Here is a 16,224-nt window from a genome sequence, read left to right as displayed (position 1 = left end):
TTGAGTAGTGGGCCCACATGAACCCTGTAAGATCTAATAAGGTCAAGTGAAAAGTTCTGCACCTGACTCAGGGCAATCCCAGGTATCAGCACAGGCTGAAAGACGAAGGGAATGAAAGCAGCCCTGTGGAGAAGGACTTGGGGTCCTCCACTGGTGGAGGAAAACGTGGACAAGAGACAGCAACATCTGCTCACAACCCAGAAAGTCAATTGTATTCTGGGCCATATTGAAAGAAGCACAGCCTGCAGGCCAAAGAAGATGGTTCTTCCCCTCTGCTCTGGTGAGACCACATCTGAAGTTCTGGTGCAGCTCTGGGGTCCTCAGCAGAGGAAAGACTTGGATCCATATGACTGGGTCCAGAGAACAGCCACACACATGAGCAGAGGGCTGGAGCATCTCCCCTACGAGAACAAGCTGAAAATGTTGTTGGTGTTCAACCTGAAGAAGTGGCTTTGTGGAAACTTCACTACAGCTTTTCAGTACTTACAGAGGGATTATGTGGAATATGGAAAGAAACTTTTTTTAGTACAGCCTGTAGCAACAAAACAAGGGTTTTAAACTGAAAGAGGGTAGATTCAGACTAGATATAAGGAAGATTTTTTTTTAACATTGAGGGCGGTTAAACATTTGAACAGGTTGCCCAGAGAGATGGTAGATGCCCCATCCCTAAAAACATTCCAAGATAGATTGGACAGGGCTTTGAGCAACTTGATCAAGTTAAAGACATCCCTACTATACTGCAGGAAGTGTGGACTACTGACTTTCAAAGTTCACTTCCAAATCAAACCATATTATGATTCTATGATTTTATGATTTTTTGATAAAACTTTTCTTAGTGGCCTGAACCACAGACAAGTTCATCTGGAATTAAATATCAGAAAGCATTCTTAGATCTTACCTAGAATCACTGCTAGACTAAACAACAGTTAACTGGCACATAGCCATTTGGCTTATGCTTTCAAATTAACGTCAGAAGTTTATGATCACCCATTCCTTGGGGCTTTGAAGTTCTTCAGCTACTTTCCAATGAATGTCCAAAACCAGTATTGATCAGTGCATAAATGTATCTATTTCAATTTGAGGCCTACAGGCATAAAAAGCCATAAAAAAACCCAAGAGACCTTGAAGTTACAATCTTCATTATTAATCTTCACTATCAATACAGGCTGGGGGATGAGGTGATAGAAAGCAGTCCTGCAGAACAGGACCACGAGTGCTGATGGAGGAGAAGCTGGACATGAGCAGACAGTGTGCCCCTGCAGCCAACTGTATCCTGGGCTGCATCAAATGAAGTGTGGCCAGCAGGTGGAGATAGGTGATTCTGCCCCTTTGCTCTGATAAGACCTCACCGCGAGTACTGCATCCAGGTTTGGACCCCTCAACACAAGACGGATATGGACCTGATGTTGTGGGTCTAGAGGAGGGCCACAAAAATGATCAGGGGCTTGCAGCACCTGTGCTACAAAGACAGGCTGAGGGAGCTGGAGTTGTTCAGCTTGGAGAAGAGAAAGCTCTGGGGAGACCTAATAGCAGACTTCTAGTACCTCAAAGGGGCTCACAAGAAGGATGAAGAGAGACTGTCTACAAAGCTCTCTAGTGATAGGACAAGGAGCAGTGGTTTCAAACTAGGTAAGAGTAGATACACACTGAATGTTAGGAACAGGAAACTCTTTACCATGCGGGTGGTGGAACACTGGAACAGGTTGTCCACGAATGTGGTTAAGGCCCCATCCCTGGAGGTACTCACGGTAAGGCTCTCAGCAAACTGATCTATTTGAGGACATCCTTGCTGACTGCAGGACTAGATGGCCTTTAGATGTCCCTTCCAACCCAAACCATTCTATGATTCTTTAAGTCATGGTGCAATTTCTGACATGTGTGTTGCAAAAACTTGTATGCACCTCCAACATTAAGATGAACTATCAGACATTCAAGAATTTACAAGAAAATGAACCTTACAGTAAGCCCTGCTTTCTAACAATCTACCACATCTAAAAAAAGGTTTTGTCAGGATTTTATTTACCATGCATCTTGCCATGGATTTTCAGAGAAGTCATACACATGCCCATACTCCTGGGGAGAAACAGTAAGTTCAGCCTCTTCTACAATATTGGCTATTTCCACACGGTATTTAGAAATACAACTGTCTTACAGGACTTACAGGCTTTTGATACTGTCTCCTCATACATAAGTTCAGGAGACGTGGCATAGACAGATGGACATCATAGTCTGTGAGGTGGATTGGAAACTGGCTCCACAATGAAGCTCAGAGTTGTCATCAATGTCACAGAATCAAGGTTGAGGCCTGTAGCCAGTGGCATTCCCCAGGGATCAGTACTGGGTCCAGTTTTGTTCAGTATCTTTATCAATGATCTGGATGAGGGCACTGAGTGTACCCTCAGCAAGTTTGCTGATGATACAAAACTAGGGGGGGGGTTGTGGCCAACAGCCTGTCAGGCTGTGCTGCCATCCAACAAGATCTGGACAGGCTGGAGAGCTGGGTGAAAACAAACCTCATGAAGTTCAGTAAGGACAAGTGCAGGTCCTCCATCTGTGGAGGAATAACAACAGGCACCAGCACAGGTTTGGGGATGCCCTGTTGGAAAGCAGCTCTGTGGAGAAAGACCTTGAAGTCCTGGTGTTGTGGAACGCCTGCAGGCTCGAAAATAGGCTTGCTTATGCCCTGCCTTGCCTGGACATGTTTTTCTGCCAGGACCCCTGGTTGTAAACAGGTTGTGTAAGCCCCCACACACCCAGCTTGTGTCTCCCTGGTGTAAGCCCATGTGATCCCCGTATTTGGGGAAAGTCCAGGAAAGTGCTATTTGCCTATTATGGTAAGGTTTGGCTGACTGCCAACCTGACTGGTCATTCTGATGGCCAAAGGGACTATTAATCTCAGCCCAAATTCAATAAATAGGGGTGCACAGGTAAACAAATTGCTCAGACCCCTGCTCGGACGCCATTGCTCGCACTCTGAGCCTCACTTGCAGCTCAGACCCGTGCTCAGACCCCCACACTTGGACTTCATTGCATAGCTCAGATGCTCAGAGGCTCAGACACTCATGCTCTGACCCACTTGCAGCCATCAGCCTGCCTATACATACGTGGAGCTTATGGTCTCCTAAGCCAGCTGTGCATATCTGCACACCACTGTGTTATCAGGACCAGATTCTGCATTGCCTGCCTTTACCTACAGAGCACAGTCTCCCAGCAGCCGCACATCTTGTATGCCTCCTGCCTATCATTGCCTGGTAACTGCCACTGCCACTAAGATAACCAGGAAGCAGACTCTGAACTGTCTGCACATGAGTGGCCTGCTAGCCACGTGAGAACCATGCTAGAGACGGCACAATATTCTCCTCCTGCCCCAGAGATCCTGCCTGCTAGAATCCCTGGATGGAGCATCCAGAAGAAGCCAGAAGCACAAAGGCAGAGTTTGCATCCCTAGCCAGGAGAACTAGGTCAGAGACCAGTCATTTCCCCAGAAACTGGGAAAATTCATCCTTTTCCCTCAAGCCAGGAGGATTCCAGCCTCAAAGTCCACGGGCAGAGATCCCCTGAAGCTTGGACACTTGCAACAGGCTGTGACATAGCCCCAGAGAGTGACTGATAATTAATAAGAATTGTGAGTAAATGCTTTAATACCTCTGTAAATATCTGTTGCCTCTGCCATAGAGCAGAAACAGTTTCAGCCCGCTCTGCTGGGCAAATAGCATATAGACCCCAAACGGTATTCGCCGCGGGAAAAACTCCTCTCTCTGTTTATAGTCTGAATGTTTGCTAGTTAATTAGTAAGTCAATGTACATATTTTATCCTAGAATGTTTTCATAACCGTGTAGAACAAATATTAATATTAATACACAGTGGTTGGGGGTGGTGAGAGTTCAGAATAGTGAGTTTAATAAATATACATTTTTATATAATATTCTCTCGCCCCAATTAATTTCTCCCCTCCGCCAAACCCAGAGTAGGAGGCAGAATACCCCTCCACGACACCTGGTGGACAGCAAGTTCTGCATGGGCCAGTAATGTGCCCTTGTGGCCAAGAGAGCCAACAGCATCCCAGGGTGCATCAGGAAAAGTGTGTCCAGCGAGTCTAGGGAGGTGACTGCCTCTACTCTGCCCTGGTGTCCTGGAATGCCAGCAGGCCTAAAACATGTCCTGGCTTGCCCCAGCCTTCTGCTGCTGGGAGAAGAAACTGCAGGAGGAAAACAAAGGCTTGAGCCATTATGTCCCTCCCCAGAGTGATAAAATAGGTACCCACAGGTGTTTATCTACTTGTTGGTGTCTTGCCCAAATAAGAGTGAGCAAGCCCTGATTTCACCTAATATGGTCAGTTTTGCAAATGCCATTTTGATTAATGAATCTCTGTGGCCAAATGAGCCATTACACTCGGGCAAGTAATATAAATTAAGCCAAGCTGCAAGCAACTGGGCTGCTTCTGCCTCACTGCTCTTGGACAATGTGTTCTACTCTGCCTCGTGCTTCAGACCAGCTTAGCCCTGATGTTTTGGACTCAAACTATCTGAAAACTTAAGTTCTTCAAGTTTCCCAGGAAAAGGCATTTAAGTGCCTCACTATGTGCCACAAAGTGCCACCGACATGGTGCTCTCTGCACAACTGCAAGAGATCCTGCCTGCTCCTCTGCAAACCTCCATGCGAAGAGGAACCAGGATCAGCTCAGAGATTGTCTGCCTCTTTTCCAGCATCCTGGGAAGATCTAGAAGCCTCTCAACAGCTGAGCAGTTCCAACAGTGCCACAAAAGAGCCAGGGACTATCTTGAAATTCCTACTCCACCACCGTGAGTAGCAGAGACATTCCCTAGGGCTCTGGGCTGGGCTGCCTTTTATTTGTAAGCGGGGCAAAGCCATTTTTTGGCTAAGCCCTTCCAATTTTCTGATTCTGTTAAATGAATGAATTGCCCATAAGCATCCTTGTAAAGATTTTTCCAACCGAATTCAGGATCACAAGACATTAGCAGTTGGAAGGGAACCAAGGAGATCATCGAGTCTAACCCCCCTGCCAGAGCAGGACCACACAATCTAGCACAGATCACAGAGGAATGCATCCAGACAGACCTTGAAAGTCTCCAGAGAAGGAGACTACACAATGTCTCTGGGGAGCCTGTTCCAGTGCTCTGTGACCCTTACAGTAATGAAGTTCCCCCTTGTGTTGAAGTGAAACATTTTATGCTGCGACTTACACGCACTGCCCCTTGTCCTGTCACAGGGAGCAAGTGAGAAGAGTCTGCCTGCCCCCTCCAGACCAGCACTCAGATGTTTATAAATATTTATTAAATCCCCTCTCAGTCTTCTCTTCTCCAGACCAGAAAGCCCCAGGTCACTCGGTCTCTCCTCATAAGGCAGTGCTCCAGCCCTCTAATCATTCTTTTATCTTTCCATTGGACCCTCTCCAGCAGATCCCTGCCCCTCTTAAAACTGGGCAACCCAAAACCAAATGCAGTACTCAAGATAAGGTCTCACCAGGGCAGAATAGAGGGGGAGAAGAATGAACAGAGGGGGAGGAGAACTTCCCTTGATCTGCTGAACACACTCTTCTTAATACACCTCAAGACCTCATTGGCCTTCATGGCCACATGGGCACATTGCTGGGCCATGATTAACTTGTAATCCACCAGGACTCCCAGGTCCCTCTCCACTGGGCTGCTCTCCAGCAGATCACCTCCCAACCTGCACTGGTGGAGTTTATTATTCCTCCCCAGGTGCAGGACTCTGCACTTGTCCTTGTTCAGCTTCATCTGGTTCCTCTGTACCCAGCTCTCCAGTCTGTCCAGGTCTCGCTGGATGGCTGTACAGCCTTCACCTGTATCAGCCAAGCCTCCCAGTCTGGTGTCATCAGCAGACTTGCTGAGCAGACACTCTGTGCCCTCATCAATATCATTGATGAAGATGCTGAACAGGACTGGACCCAGCATGGATCCCTGGGGGACTCCACTGGTTACAGTTGTCCAGCTGGACCTGGCACCATATATCACCACTCTTTGAACTCTATCTTGTAACCAGTTCCTAATCCACCTCACTGTCTGCTCTTCCATCCCACACTTTCTGAGCTTGCTCACTAGAATATTATGGGAGATGGTGTCAAAGGTCTTGCTAAGGTCAAGGTAGACTACAGCCACTGGTCTCCCTGAATCCACCCATTCAGTTAATGTCATCATAGAATGCCATCAGGTTAGTCAAGCATGATTTCCCCTCGGTAAATCCATGCTGACTACTCCTGAGAACCTTCTTCTCTTCCAAGTGCCTTGAGCTGTCCTGCAGAAGGAGCCACTCCATCATTTTTCCAGGGATGGAGGTGAGGCTGACTGGTCTATGATTCCATGGCACCTCTTTCTTGCCTTTTTTGAAGACTGGAGCAACACTGGCTCTTTTCCAGTCCTTAATTAGAACCCAATTTTAACTAATTTGTATATAGTTGTGGACAGGGCTTTCCAGAAATAAAAATAACTACATGTTTTATAATTCCTGCCTCGTTAATTGCCCCAACTAAATCACCTGGTGAAGATGACATCTGGAATACTGTGTCCAGTTTTGGGCTCCCCAGTTCAAGAGAGACAGGAATCTGCTGGAGAGAGTCCATTGGAGAGCCATGAGGACAACTGGGGGACTTAAGCATCTCCCCTATGAAGAGAGACTGAGAGGCCCGAGGCTGTTTAGTCTAGAGAAGAGACGACAGAGGATCTGATCCATGTATACAAATATCTGAGGGGTGGATTTCAAGTGGATGGGGCCAATTTCTTTTCAGTGGTCAGCAGCAACAGGTCAAGAAGCAGTGGCTACAAACTGGAACACAGAATGCTTCATCTCAACATGAGGAGAAACTTCTTTACAGTAAGGACAACAGAGCACTGAACAGGCTGCCCAGAGAGGTTGTGGAGTCTCCTTCTCTGGACACTTTCAAAACTTGCCTGGATGTGTTCCTGAGCGAACTACCCTAGGGGATCCTGCCTTGGCAGGGAGTTTGGACTCAACGATCTCTGAAGGTCCCTTCTAACCTCTAAAGTTCTGTGATTCTGTGACTGTAATCTGGTAAGTGGAGTCGCTGTCCCTGAGGCAGTTCAAGGCAAGGTTGGACGTGGCACTTGGTGCCATGGTCTAGCCTTGAGCTGTGTGGTAAAGGGTTGGACTTGATGATCTGTGAGGTCTCTTCCAACCTTGGTGATACTGTGATACTGTGAAAGTATCCAATAGGTAGAAAGGGTATTAAGAAACCTAGTTTTCTATATTGGATATGTACAGTAATCATAAGGAAGTGCAACATTAGTAGATGGGGATTTCCCCCCACAGGTATCAGAATAGCCTCAAGTGCCACCATAATTTTTTGTACATTGTGTAAGAAGAATAAAAAGAGACACAGTGGCATAGAAAGCCAAAATATTCCTCAACATCAAGCACAGTATTTAAAATCCTAGGGTAGAGCAGCAGTTAACCATTTATCTTAAAAGTCTGCTAATATTATGACTCTGGTATTCTGTTTGCCTGTCAACAACTGCCAGCATACACCAGAAAGACAGCAAGGTTCTGCAGTCTTTAGCCTGCCACAGCTGCTACTAATACAACCATCTTCTTGTAAAGCAACACAACCTTTAAGTCTGATGTCAGCCAGTAAAGGAAAGGAGAAACTGACTAGTGTTGCTTCCATTTGAAGTATTTGTAACTTATGCTTTTGTAGTTTGACCACACGATGTATGAAATAGACACATCCTCATTTTCAGACTGAAAATGAACAGCATTACAAGCAAAGGAGTGTCTCTAAACGTGGTGAGGTAAAATTTTGCTCTTGGAGCCTGAGTCATTTTGCTGATCCATACCTGTTTTCTCTTCCCAGTACTTCTCTTATTCTATGTTAATACACTAACTGGGGACTGCCCCTCAGTAAATTTTTACAGTCTCTGTAGAACCAGGAGCCTACTTTCAGCCGGGATTCTTCAGGTGTTATTATAATTAATTATGCAGTAAGCAAAGCCTTATCTGACAAACTACTTAATACTTGCATGTTACCCAGTTAAATCTCCATCACAATAAGCTGTTTGCAGAATCTACCTCCTCTTATGCTGCAAATTAAAGGACACAAAAAAAGCATTCTGGCATTAAAAAAAACAACTTTGGAAAAAACTTTGATCAGCCCTTGACTAAACATTAGATATTAAAGGTGTCTTCTAGTTTGATTAGGTTCTCTCTTATCACCACAGGACTAAAACAGATCATATTCAAATACATTTACAACAGCCACATAAGAGAGGAAACAACTATGTGGAATTTTTTTAGATGTGAACTGAAATCTCTAATAGATTTAACATAAATACTTCACCCAGCCACAGACTTGAACCTTAGCTGTTCTCCAATACATGACTGACAGACACTCCAGAAGCCAAGCAGATGAACCCCACTCTAATATCCTTCCAGCCTTTCCAAACAAAGCTGAAAAGAAGTACCTGGAAATCTGTTAACATGAAAATACTGACTCTTTGTGGAACAGAAGAGCCCCAAAACCATACAGCATGCATAGTATGTATAAACCTTGGCTATGCTGGTCCATTGGACTCTGAGGTGGGCCCATTCCAGGGTGAGGAGGTCGCATATTCTTCATGGAGCCACAATGAACGTCTTCAACCATTCCTTTTTCGTGCAAGCCATCAATAGACTGCAAAAACAAAAGAAGTGTTTATATAGAAATAGTATATAAATCCACTACAAAAATCCAAAAGACTAGCTCAATAGCTAAACAAACAGATAAACCAAACCTTTACTTCTTGAATGAGACATTCGAGAAAGCACAAAGCACCATTACACTGCTTGTTCCCTGTTTCCTTTTTTTTTTTTTTTTCCTTCTGTATAAACTGTTTGGCAATGCCAGGGAGGCAAACTGTCAAATACAAACACACAAACAGTACTGATCTCGTATTACAAAGTACTGTAACACACACCAACTTACGAAAGTGCAGCCTGTGGCTTAGCTAGTTATTTTTAGACCAAACTTTGCCCTTTCAGTCACTGCTCTACTGGAATGTCCAAACACTGTTTCTCTTCAAAAACAAAGTTGACAGTGCAGAAGGTAACCTAATCTTTAAAGGCAAAAAGAGGGATAAGCAGTCAAGGAAGGAAAGGCATAGTTCTACTTAAATACTTGTGCTCCCTAGAGTTCCTGTCACCTCATTCACTCGTCAAAAAACGCAGTTCCCAGGGTACTTGAAATGCAAAACAGGACCAAGTGCCTTCTTCAGAGAATGAAGAGAAGACAGCCTGGGTCAGAAAAACATGCTGAAGGCATGCAGGGCACTGGAAAAGGCTCCCAACAGAAACTGAAGGACTCTGAATGTAGAAACAGGGGGAAAGTAGCATCAGAATGAAGATGTCTTAAGAAAAATAAAGTTTTACTTGATAGCAAAAGTATCATCAGGTCCGTAACTACAGAAGAGATTATGCTCATTAACTTCTAACGTGGAGCCCTGCAAGGCTTTGTATTGGCAAGAAACGGCCTGGTATCAGTTACTCATGTACAGAAATAGACAGCTCTGCCCTGCTCTGTGACACAGGAATGCATGCAGCATAAATACTGTTCTTGCAAAAATGGAGACATTGTAGACTGTTTTATCTAAATGCACAACTATTTATAGAGAACTATTTTTAAGAGAGTGGAAAATACAGGCAGTTAACAGAGTGTAAGAAGCTATACCAAGTCACAAACAAAAAAAAAAAGTCACTGTCACAAGTCAAAATTCACTGTTCTTTTAGAGCAATTTGCTGTATGTGAAGACCCCTTCCCTTTCCCTTTGCTCCTACTTAAAAGATCAACAATGCAGAAGAGAACGCTGCTTAGTTTACTTTCTGCTCACAGAAGCTGAATACTGCAGAAACTCAAACACCTGTAAAGCCAGATCCATTCTTACTTCATAATGGTTATATGTCAAGGACTAAAATTTCAGGGTCATCAAGAGGAGGAGGAGGAAACTGCAGGAAATCATATCCGACTTCCAGAACAGACATACACCTCTGTGGTGTGACTGCAGTGCCATTGCATGGTGGCAGCCATGAAACCTCTGTGAATGCAGACAGCTCTGACGCGATCAAAATGGGACACAGCATGTACACCCACGGCATCAAAAGTATCAGCATATAACACGTGGGGAAGGAAGTGGGTATTAACAAAAAGCAGCAGTAAAAAGGAAGATGAATGTGTGGCATTTCAAAATGAGAATTTTATTTAAAAATCAAAAAGAATATAAAGGTAAACACATGACAAAACAAGAAAACATCAGCTGAATGAATGCTCTATGGAAAGAACTGATCAAAATAACATTTTTTTCTAAAATAAGTATAGAAGAAAAAGCAAACAAAAACAAACAAACAAACAAAAACCCACAAACAAAAAAACATAATGTAACCCCCCAAAAAAATCAAACCAAAACCAAAACAAACAACCCTGGGGCATACTGAAATGCTTTAAGTCTAATGGAAGAGACCCTAAATATGTCAAGAAAAGGGTTTGCTTCTGGATGTCTGCATAAATTACATTGTTAAAATCATGAAAGTGAAATTCATTATAAACAGATCAGGAGAGGTAGAACTCACTACTAAGTTTTCTACTAGTAAAGCTACAAAAGATAATGATGGCATAAACTTCTTTGAAGACAAAATTAAGTTTTAGCAACAACAGTACTGTTAATTTATTGAAAGAGTTATTGTATTTCCAAGAACACTTATCACTTAAAAGCACTTCTACTATCTATGGAAAAACTCTACAAAACAGGGTAGAGCACTCATTATAAAACAGGGTAGAGCACTCATTAAAGGACTACGAGAACTTGAAATCAGTTATTTTCCTTAACTTTGTTTCAAATTACTATGTAGTTATATAGTTAGGTGGCCACCTGAAATCTATGTAACAGGCTAAAAATCACGGAAAGGATCTTACACAGAATGCAATTTCTGTTATTTCCTCCCTCCCACATAAATTCTTGAAGGTATTTTCAACAATGATATCACTGGCATGAGAAGTGCAACCTATACTACAAATAAAGCACTGTCACATTATTGGAGTACTTTTCTTCTTTTTATTCTTTTAATAGGACAGAAGAGAAAAGGAAGTTCAGACAACCTTAACTCTTATTTTCATTGGTCCCATAAGTAACAACTACCATAGCACAGATCAGACATACCAACAGTGCTCCCAGAATACCTAATGAGAGATAAGCTTCAACTGCATGCAAGCCCTCATCTACAGACTTGACATTTACAGATTTTAGATGCTTAATGCATAAGGAACATCTTGCCCATACTTGTACTATGAATTTCGTTACTAAGGTCTTCTCATAGACTGAATTGTGCCAATTTGACCTATTTTCAGGTAAATCAATTATGGTGTCTCCTTTTGCATCCTTCCCCTTCCTTAGAAAAGGACAAACCACACTGGCCTTGAAATCAGAGACTAAGATCAACTGTCAAACTAGATTTCTTCTAGATGATCAAAAATTGGTATAGACCAATAAAAAATGCTCCATACCAAGCAAAAATACACAGACCAACAGCAGTGTTAACTGAATGCATCAGTGATGGACAACTCAACTGACTGATAATCCTTAAAGTAGGGATTTGGCAAGCAATTCTGTTGTACTTTATAAATCACTAAAATACCATTTTATATGAGTCTTCTACTGATTTTTTTTCTTTTTTACTAATATAAACATGTACAGCAAAAGTCATGTAGGAACATGCCTGCTAAAAAAAGTTACCATGGATCATGAAAACGCTGGACAAGAGAGCTCAGAAGGTTGTGATGAATAGAGTCCAGTTGGAGACCTGCAGCTAGCAGTGTTTCCCAGAGCTCAGCACTGGATCCACTCTTACTCAACATTTTCATCAAAAACCTGGATGAAGGCATACAGTATACCCTCAACAAAGTTGCTGATGATAAAAAACTGAGAAGGTTGGTTGGCACACCAGAAGGCTGTGCTGCCATTCAGAGAGATCTGGATAGACTGAAGAAACAGACAGAGAGCAACCTAATGAAATTCAGCAAAGACGAGTATAGAGCCCTACACCTGGGCAAGAATAATCCCATGCATCAGTACAGGATAGGGGTTCACCTGACTGAAAGCAGTGCCACAGAGAAGGACCTTGGAGTCCTGGTGGACAACAAAGTTATACATGGGACAGCAATGTGCTCTTGTGACCAAGAAAGCCAATGCATTCAGAAGACTGTGGACAGCAGATCAAGGGTGGGTCTCCTCCCCATCTACTCTGCCATGGTGAGACCACATCTGGAGTATTGTGCTCTGCGGTCCAGGAGCAACAGGGATATATTAGAAAGTGTCCAAAGGAAGGCTGTGAGAATGATTAAGGGCCTGGAACATCCCTCTTAGGATGGAAGGCTAAGCAACCTAAGGGGTTGCTTAGTCTGGAAAAGAGAAAATTGAGAGGACACCTCTCTAGTCTACCTGGACTGCAGCAAAGCCTTTGGCACAGTCTGCCACAACAAGCTCCTAACCAAGCTGGCAGCTCATGGCTTGGACAGATTCACTCTGAGCTGGATCAAGAACTGACTGGATGGCAGAGCCCAGAGAGTGGTGGTGAATGATGCCACATTCAGTTGGCAGTCAGTCACTAGTGGTGTTCCCCAGGAGTCAATGCTGGGCCCAGTCCTCTTCAATATTGTTACTGATGATCTGGATGAGGGGATTGAGTCTTGCATCAGTAAGTTTGCAGATGACGCCAAGCTAGGAGAAGGTGTTGATGTGTTGGAAGGTAGAAGAGCCCTGCAGAGGGACCTGGACAGGATGGATGGGTGGGCAGAGGCCAATGGGATGAGATTTAACAAGGCCAAGTGCAGGGTTCTGCACTTGAGCCACAACAACCCCAAGCAGCGCTACAGGCTGGGGACTGAGTGGCTGAAGAGCAGCCAGGAGGAAAGGGACCTGGGGGTACTGGTGGATAGTAAGCTGAAGATGAGGCAGCAGTGTGCCCAGGTGGCCAAGAGAGCCAATGGCATCCTGGCCTGCATCAGGAATAGTGTGGCCAGCAGGACAAGGGAGGATATTCTGCCCCTGTACTCAGCACTGGTCAGGCCACACCTTGAGTCCTGTGTCCAATTCTGGGCTCCTCAATTCAAGAGAGATGTTGAGGTGCTGGAACGTGTCCAGAGAAGGGCAACAAAGCTGGTGAGGAGCCTGGAACACAAACCCTATGAGGAGAGGCTGAGGGAGCTGAGCTTGTTTAGCCTAGAGAAGAGGAGGCTCAGGGGGGACCTCATGGCTGTCTACAGCTACCTGAAGGGAGGCTGTAGCCAGGTGGGGGGTGGCCTCTTCTCCCAGGCAACCAGCAATAGAACAAGGGGACACAGTCTCAAGTTGTGCCAGGGGAGGTCTAGGCTGGATGTTAGGAGGAAGTTCTTCACAGAGAGAGTGATTTGCCATTGGAATGGGCTGCCCAGGGAGATGGTGGAGTCACCATCCCTGGAGGTGTTCAAGAAAAGACTGGATGAGGCACTTAGTGCCATGGTCTAGTTGACTGGATAGAGCTGGACGCTAGGTTGGACTGGATGATCTTGGAGGTCTCTTCCAACCTGGTTGATTCTGTGATTCTATGAATGGTGGATATCAAGAAGAAGGTGTTAGTCTCTTTTCAATGTTTTTCTGTCATAATATACGAAGCAACATATACAAACTGGAATATGGGAAATTCCACCTAAACATGAAGAAGAATTTACTGCTAGGGTGTCAGAGTACTAAAATAGGCTTCCCAGGGAGGTTGAGGAGTTTATTTTTCTAGAGGCTTTCACAATCTGTTTTTCTAGAGACTTTCACAATCTGTTTGGATACATTCCCATATCACCTGCCCTAGGTGATTTTGCTTTGATGGGAGGATTGGACTTGATTTCCTCCAGTGGTCTTTTCCAACCCCTAACAGTCTATGATTCTATGACCATGACAGATTATTTTTTTTTGTCAGAACATCTAATGTTCACAGATCTGCTAGCAAGCAATATTTGAAATAGGAAACATTAGTATTCTGTTTTAATGAAACATATAAGGGAAGAACTAATATATTTAGTAAAAAATATAATTTTTGTCAGAAAATATCTTTTGTTGTCACACCTCCCATTTAGCAAAACTAATGATTTTGTAATAACTTTTCCACAGCCAGTGATTATTTACAGTACAATCAATCACAATTTCACAAAATAAGTGATTATGCATAGAGTTAAAACTATTAGAAGAGAAAACATACCAGGAGCTTGCTGTACTCTTCCAATCCCACAAATGAAAACCACAGAAGGGATACACTGTTGTCATAACTAATAGTTAAGCAGTTAAGATTATGTGGCCTAGTTGGTGTCTAAGATCACACACAAGGCCAAATTAATTCAGATAAAAGTTGTGTTTCTGGGGGAGGTACTATGTGGGTGATGAGGAAAACTAAGATCAGGATAGCCATGTAACAATGCTTTCCTTTACTATCTTCCCAGTTTCCAAGTATTTTCACCTCATGAGACTCTCTGAAACTGTTACAGTTTGTCCACCTAGCACTCCCCTCTGATTGACCTTTTTTCCTTATGTGTAGCTGTCTTGCATCCAAGATATACTTCAATAAAATTCAGAACTCTTAAGTATTTCCCTTGTGATGTGATCAACAGTCTAAAGATTATGCAAGAAATAAGCCAAAAAAAGTCACTAACTTATCTTTTCTGTCAAAACTGTGTTAAGCACATAAACACTAAATTTTCCTGTGGGCTTCTGCTTACTAGATGGATAAGCAATTAATATGAAAATTACAGACTGTAACTAGTAAATATACTTTAGGGGTCAACATTTATAAAACTTTGTATTAATCAGTGTTTACTGTTACTTTATTTTTACGCATCAATTATTCTTCGTAAGCTAATCAAACATCTAATGTACAATGAAGATGCTTCACCGTTTGGTTTATTACTTTTAAAAGAGCTGCATCTCACTATGTACATGAGATGTGTAATCTCTCATTTTACTGCACTTCATCAGGAGAAAAAAAATAGTTGTTCTCCTACATCGTGACTTGAAAGTCAAAAACTACTTTACCTAATACTGGCTGACCAGTTTTTTAATTACATGGAACAACACTCAAGTAGTACGCATAAAATAGTCTAGAGGCATCCTTCCAGAGCATTTCTTAAACAGGCACTTCCTTCAGTTGTCACAACACACTATAGCTGGGGGTGCATAAAATACAGCCCAGAAACTGGATCTAAACTGAAAAACTAACCAAGACCTTCCTCTTCACCCAGATTGGTTCAATATACTCATTCTCTAGCACAGTTACACACGCAAGAAGGAATGGTGGAACTTGTGAAGTGGCAAGCTAGAGAGCAAGGCTGCTGATACTGAAATAGACTTGTGAAATGACAGTGTTTGTTCTGTTATCAGAATCAAGATACAGAAAAAGGGAAACTAATTTTACTATAATTAGACTGACTGATCATCTTTGAATTACCTATCTATTCTCCTTACATTCACAGTGCATTTTTAAAAACATTTCAGTGCCATCTCAGTGGAAGATTTTCTGCTCTTGCTTGCAGAATTTCTGAAATGCTTCTAGAGCCTCTGAAAGAACCCTGTGAGATAACAATCTGTTGATATGCTTCTAATGCTAACACAACATTAAGTACATAACAAACATATATGGTGAAACAGAATACAGCAGTTAAAAATGCAACATATGGAGAATTCAACCAATCCAATGGAAATTCCCTGTTGGTGCCCTCTTCTTCTCCAGAGTCTCTTGAAAACAGAAACAAGAGAACTTACATATGTAAAAACTCTGGTGGTCTACAAAATTTGAAACTTTTACCAAAGCAGGGAACCTTAGGCTGTAACTGACTGCACAAACAAGGAAATGTCAATTGCAAATGTCCAATCTGGCTAACAGCTAAATTACATGCCTCAGAATTTAAATGCAGAAGTTTTGGTTAATGAATGAAATGGAATACTCAGAAATGACAACAGTCCAGCATAAATGAACAGCTGGACCATGTCCTCCTGTGCTTCAGCTGTCTGTGCTATCAGAAATTTTAAAGTTCTGCATGTAGTTTCATGTCCCTGGTTGGACACTGGTTTAACTGTTTTGACAAATGAAAATAATCTGTATGTGAAAATGGCAACATGAAGAAATAGCCAACTGATGAGGAAAAGTAAAACATGTTTAAAGTTTTACTGTGATTTTTTAATTAA

At 42.9% G+C, this 16,224-nt stretch overlaps 1 protein-coding gene across 5 annotated transcripts in view; it reads right to left on the bottom strand.

Moving 5' to 3' along the window:
- SMARCA2 (SWI/SNF related, matrix associated, actin dependent regulator of chromatin, subfamily a, member 2) overlaps positions 1-16,224 on the bottom strand; it is a 119,946-nt gene that overhangs the window by 92,936 nt on the left and 10,786 nt on the right. For all 5 annotated transcript variants that reach the window (XM_064140524.1, XM_064140527.1, XM_064140525.1 and 2 more), the window contains one exon: positions 8,543-8,666. In XM_064140524.1, coding sequence (XP_063996594.1) covers positions 8,543-8,666 — 124 coding nt within the window. The remainder of the gene's footprint in view (positions 1-8,542; positions 8,667-16,224) is intronic.

This window comes from Pogoniulus pusillus, chromosome Z, assembly GCF_015220805.1.
Source record: "Pogoniulus pusillus isolate bPogPus1 chromosome Z, bPogPus1.pri, whole genome shotgun sequence".
Taxonomy (NCBI): domain Eukaryota; kingdom Metazoa; phylum Chordata; class Aves; order Piciformes; family Lybiidae; genus Pogoniulus; species Pogoniulus pusillus.
The sequence above is the reverse complement of the archived record's forward strand: the minus strand, read 5'-3'. Positions and strand labels throughout refer to the sequence as shown.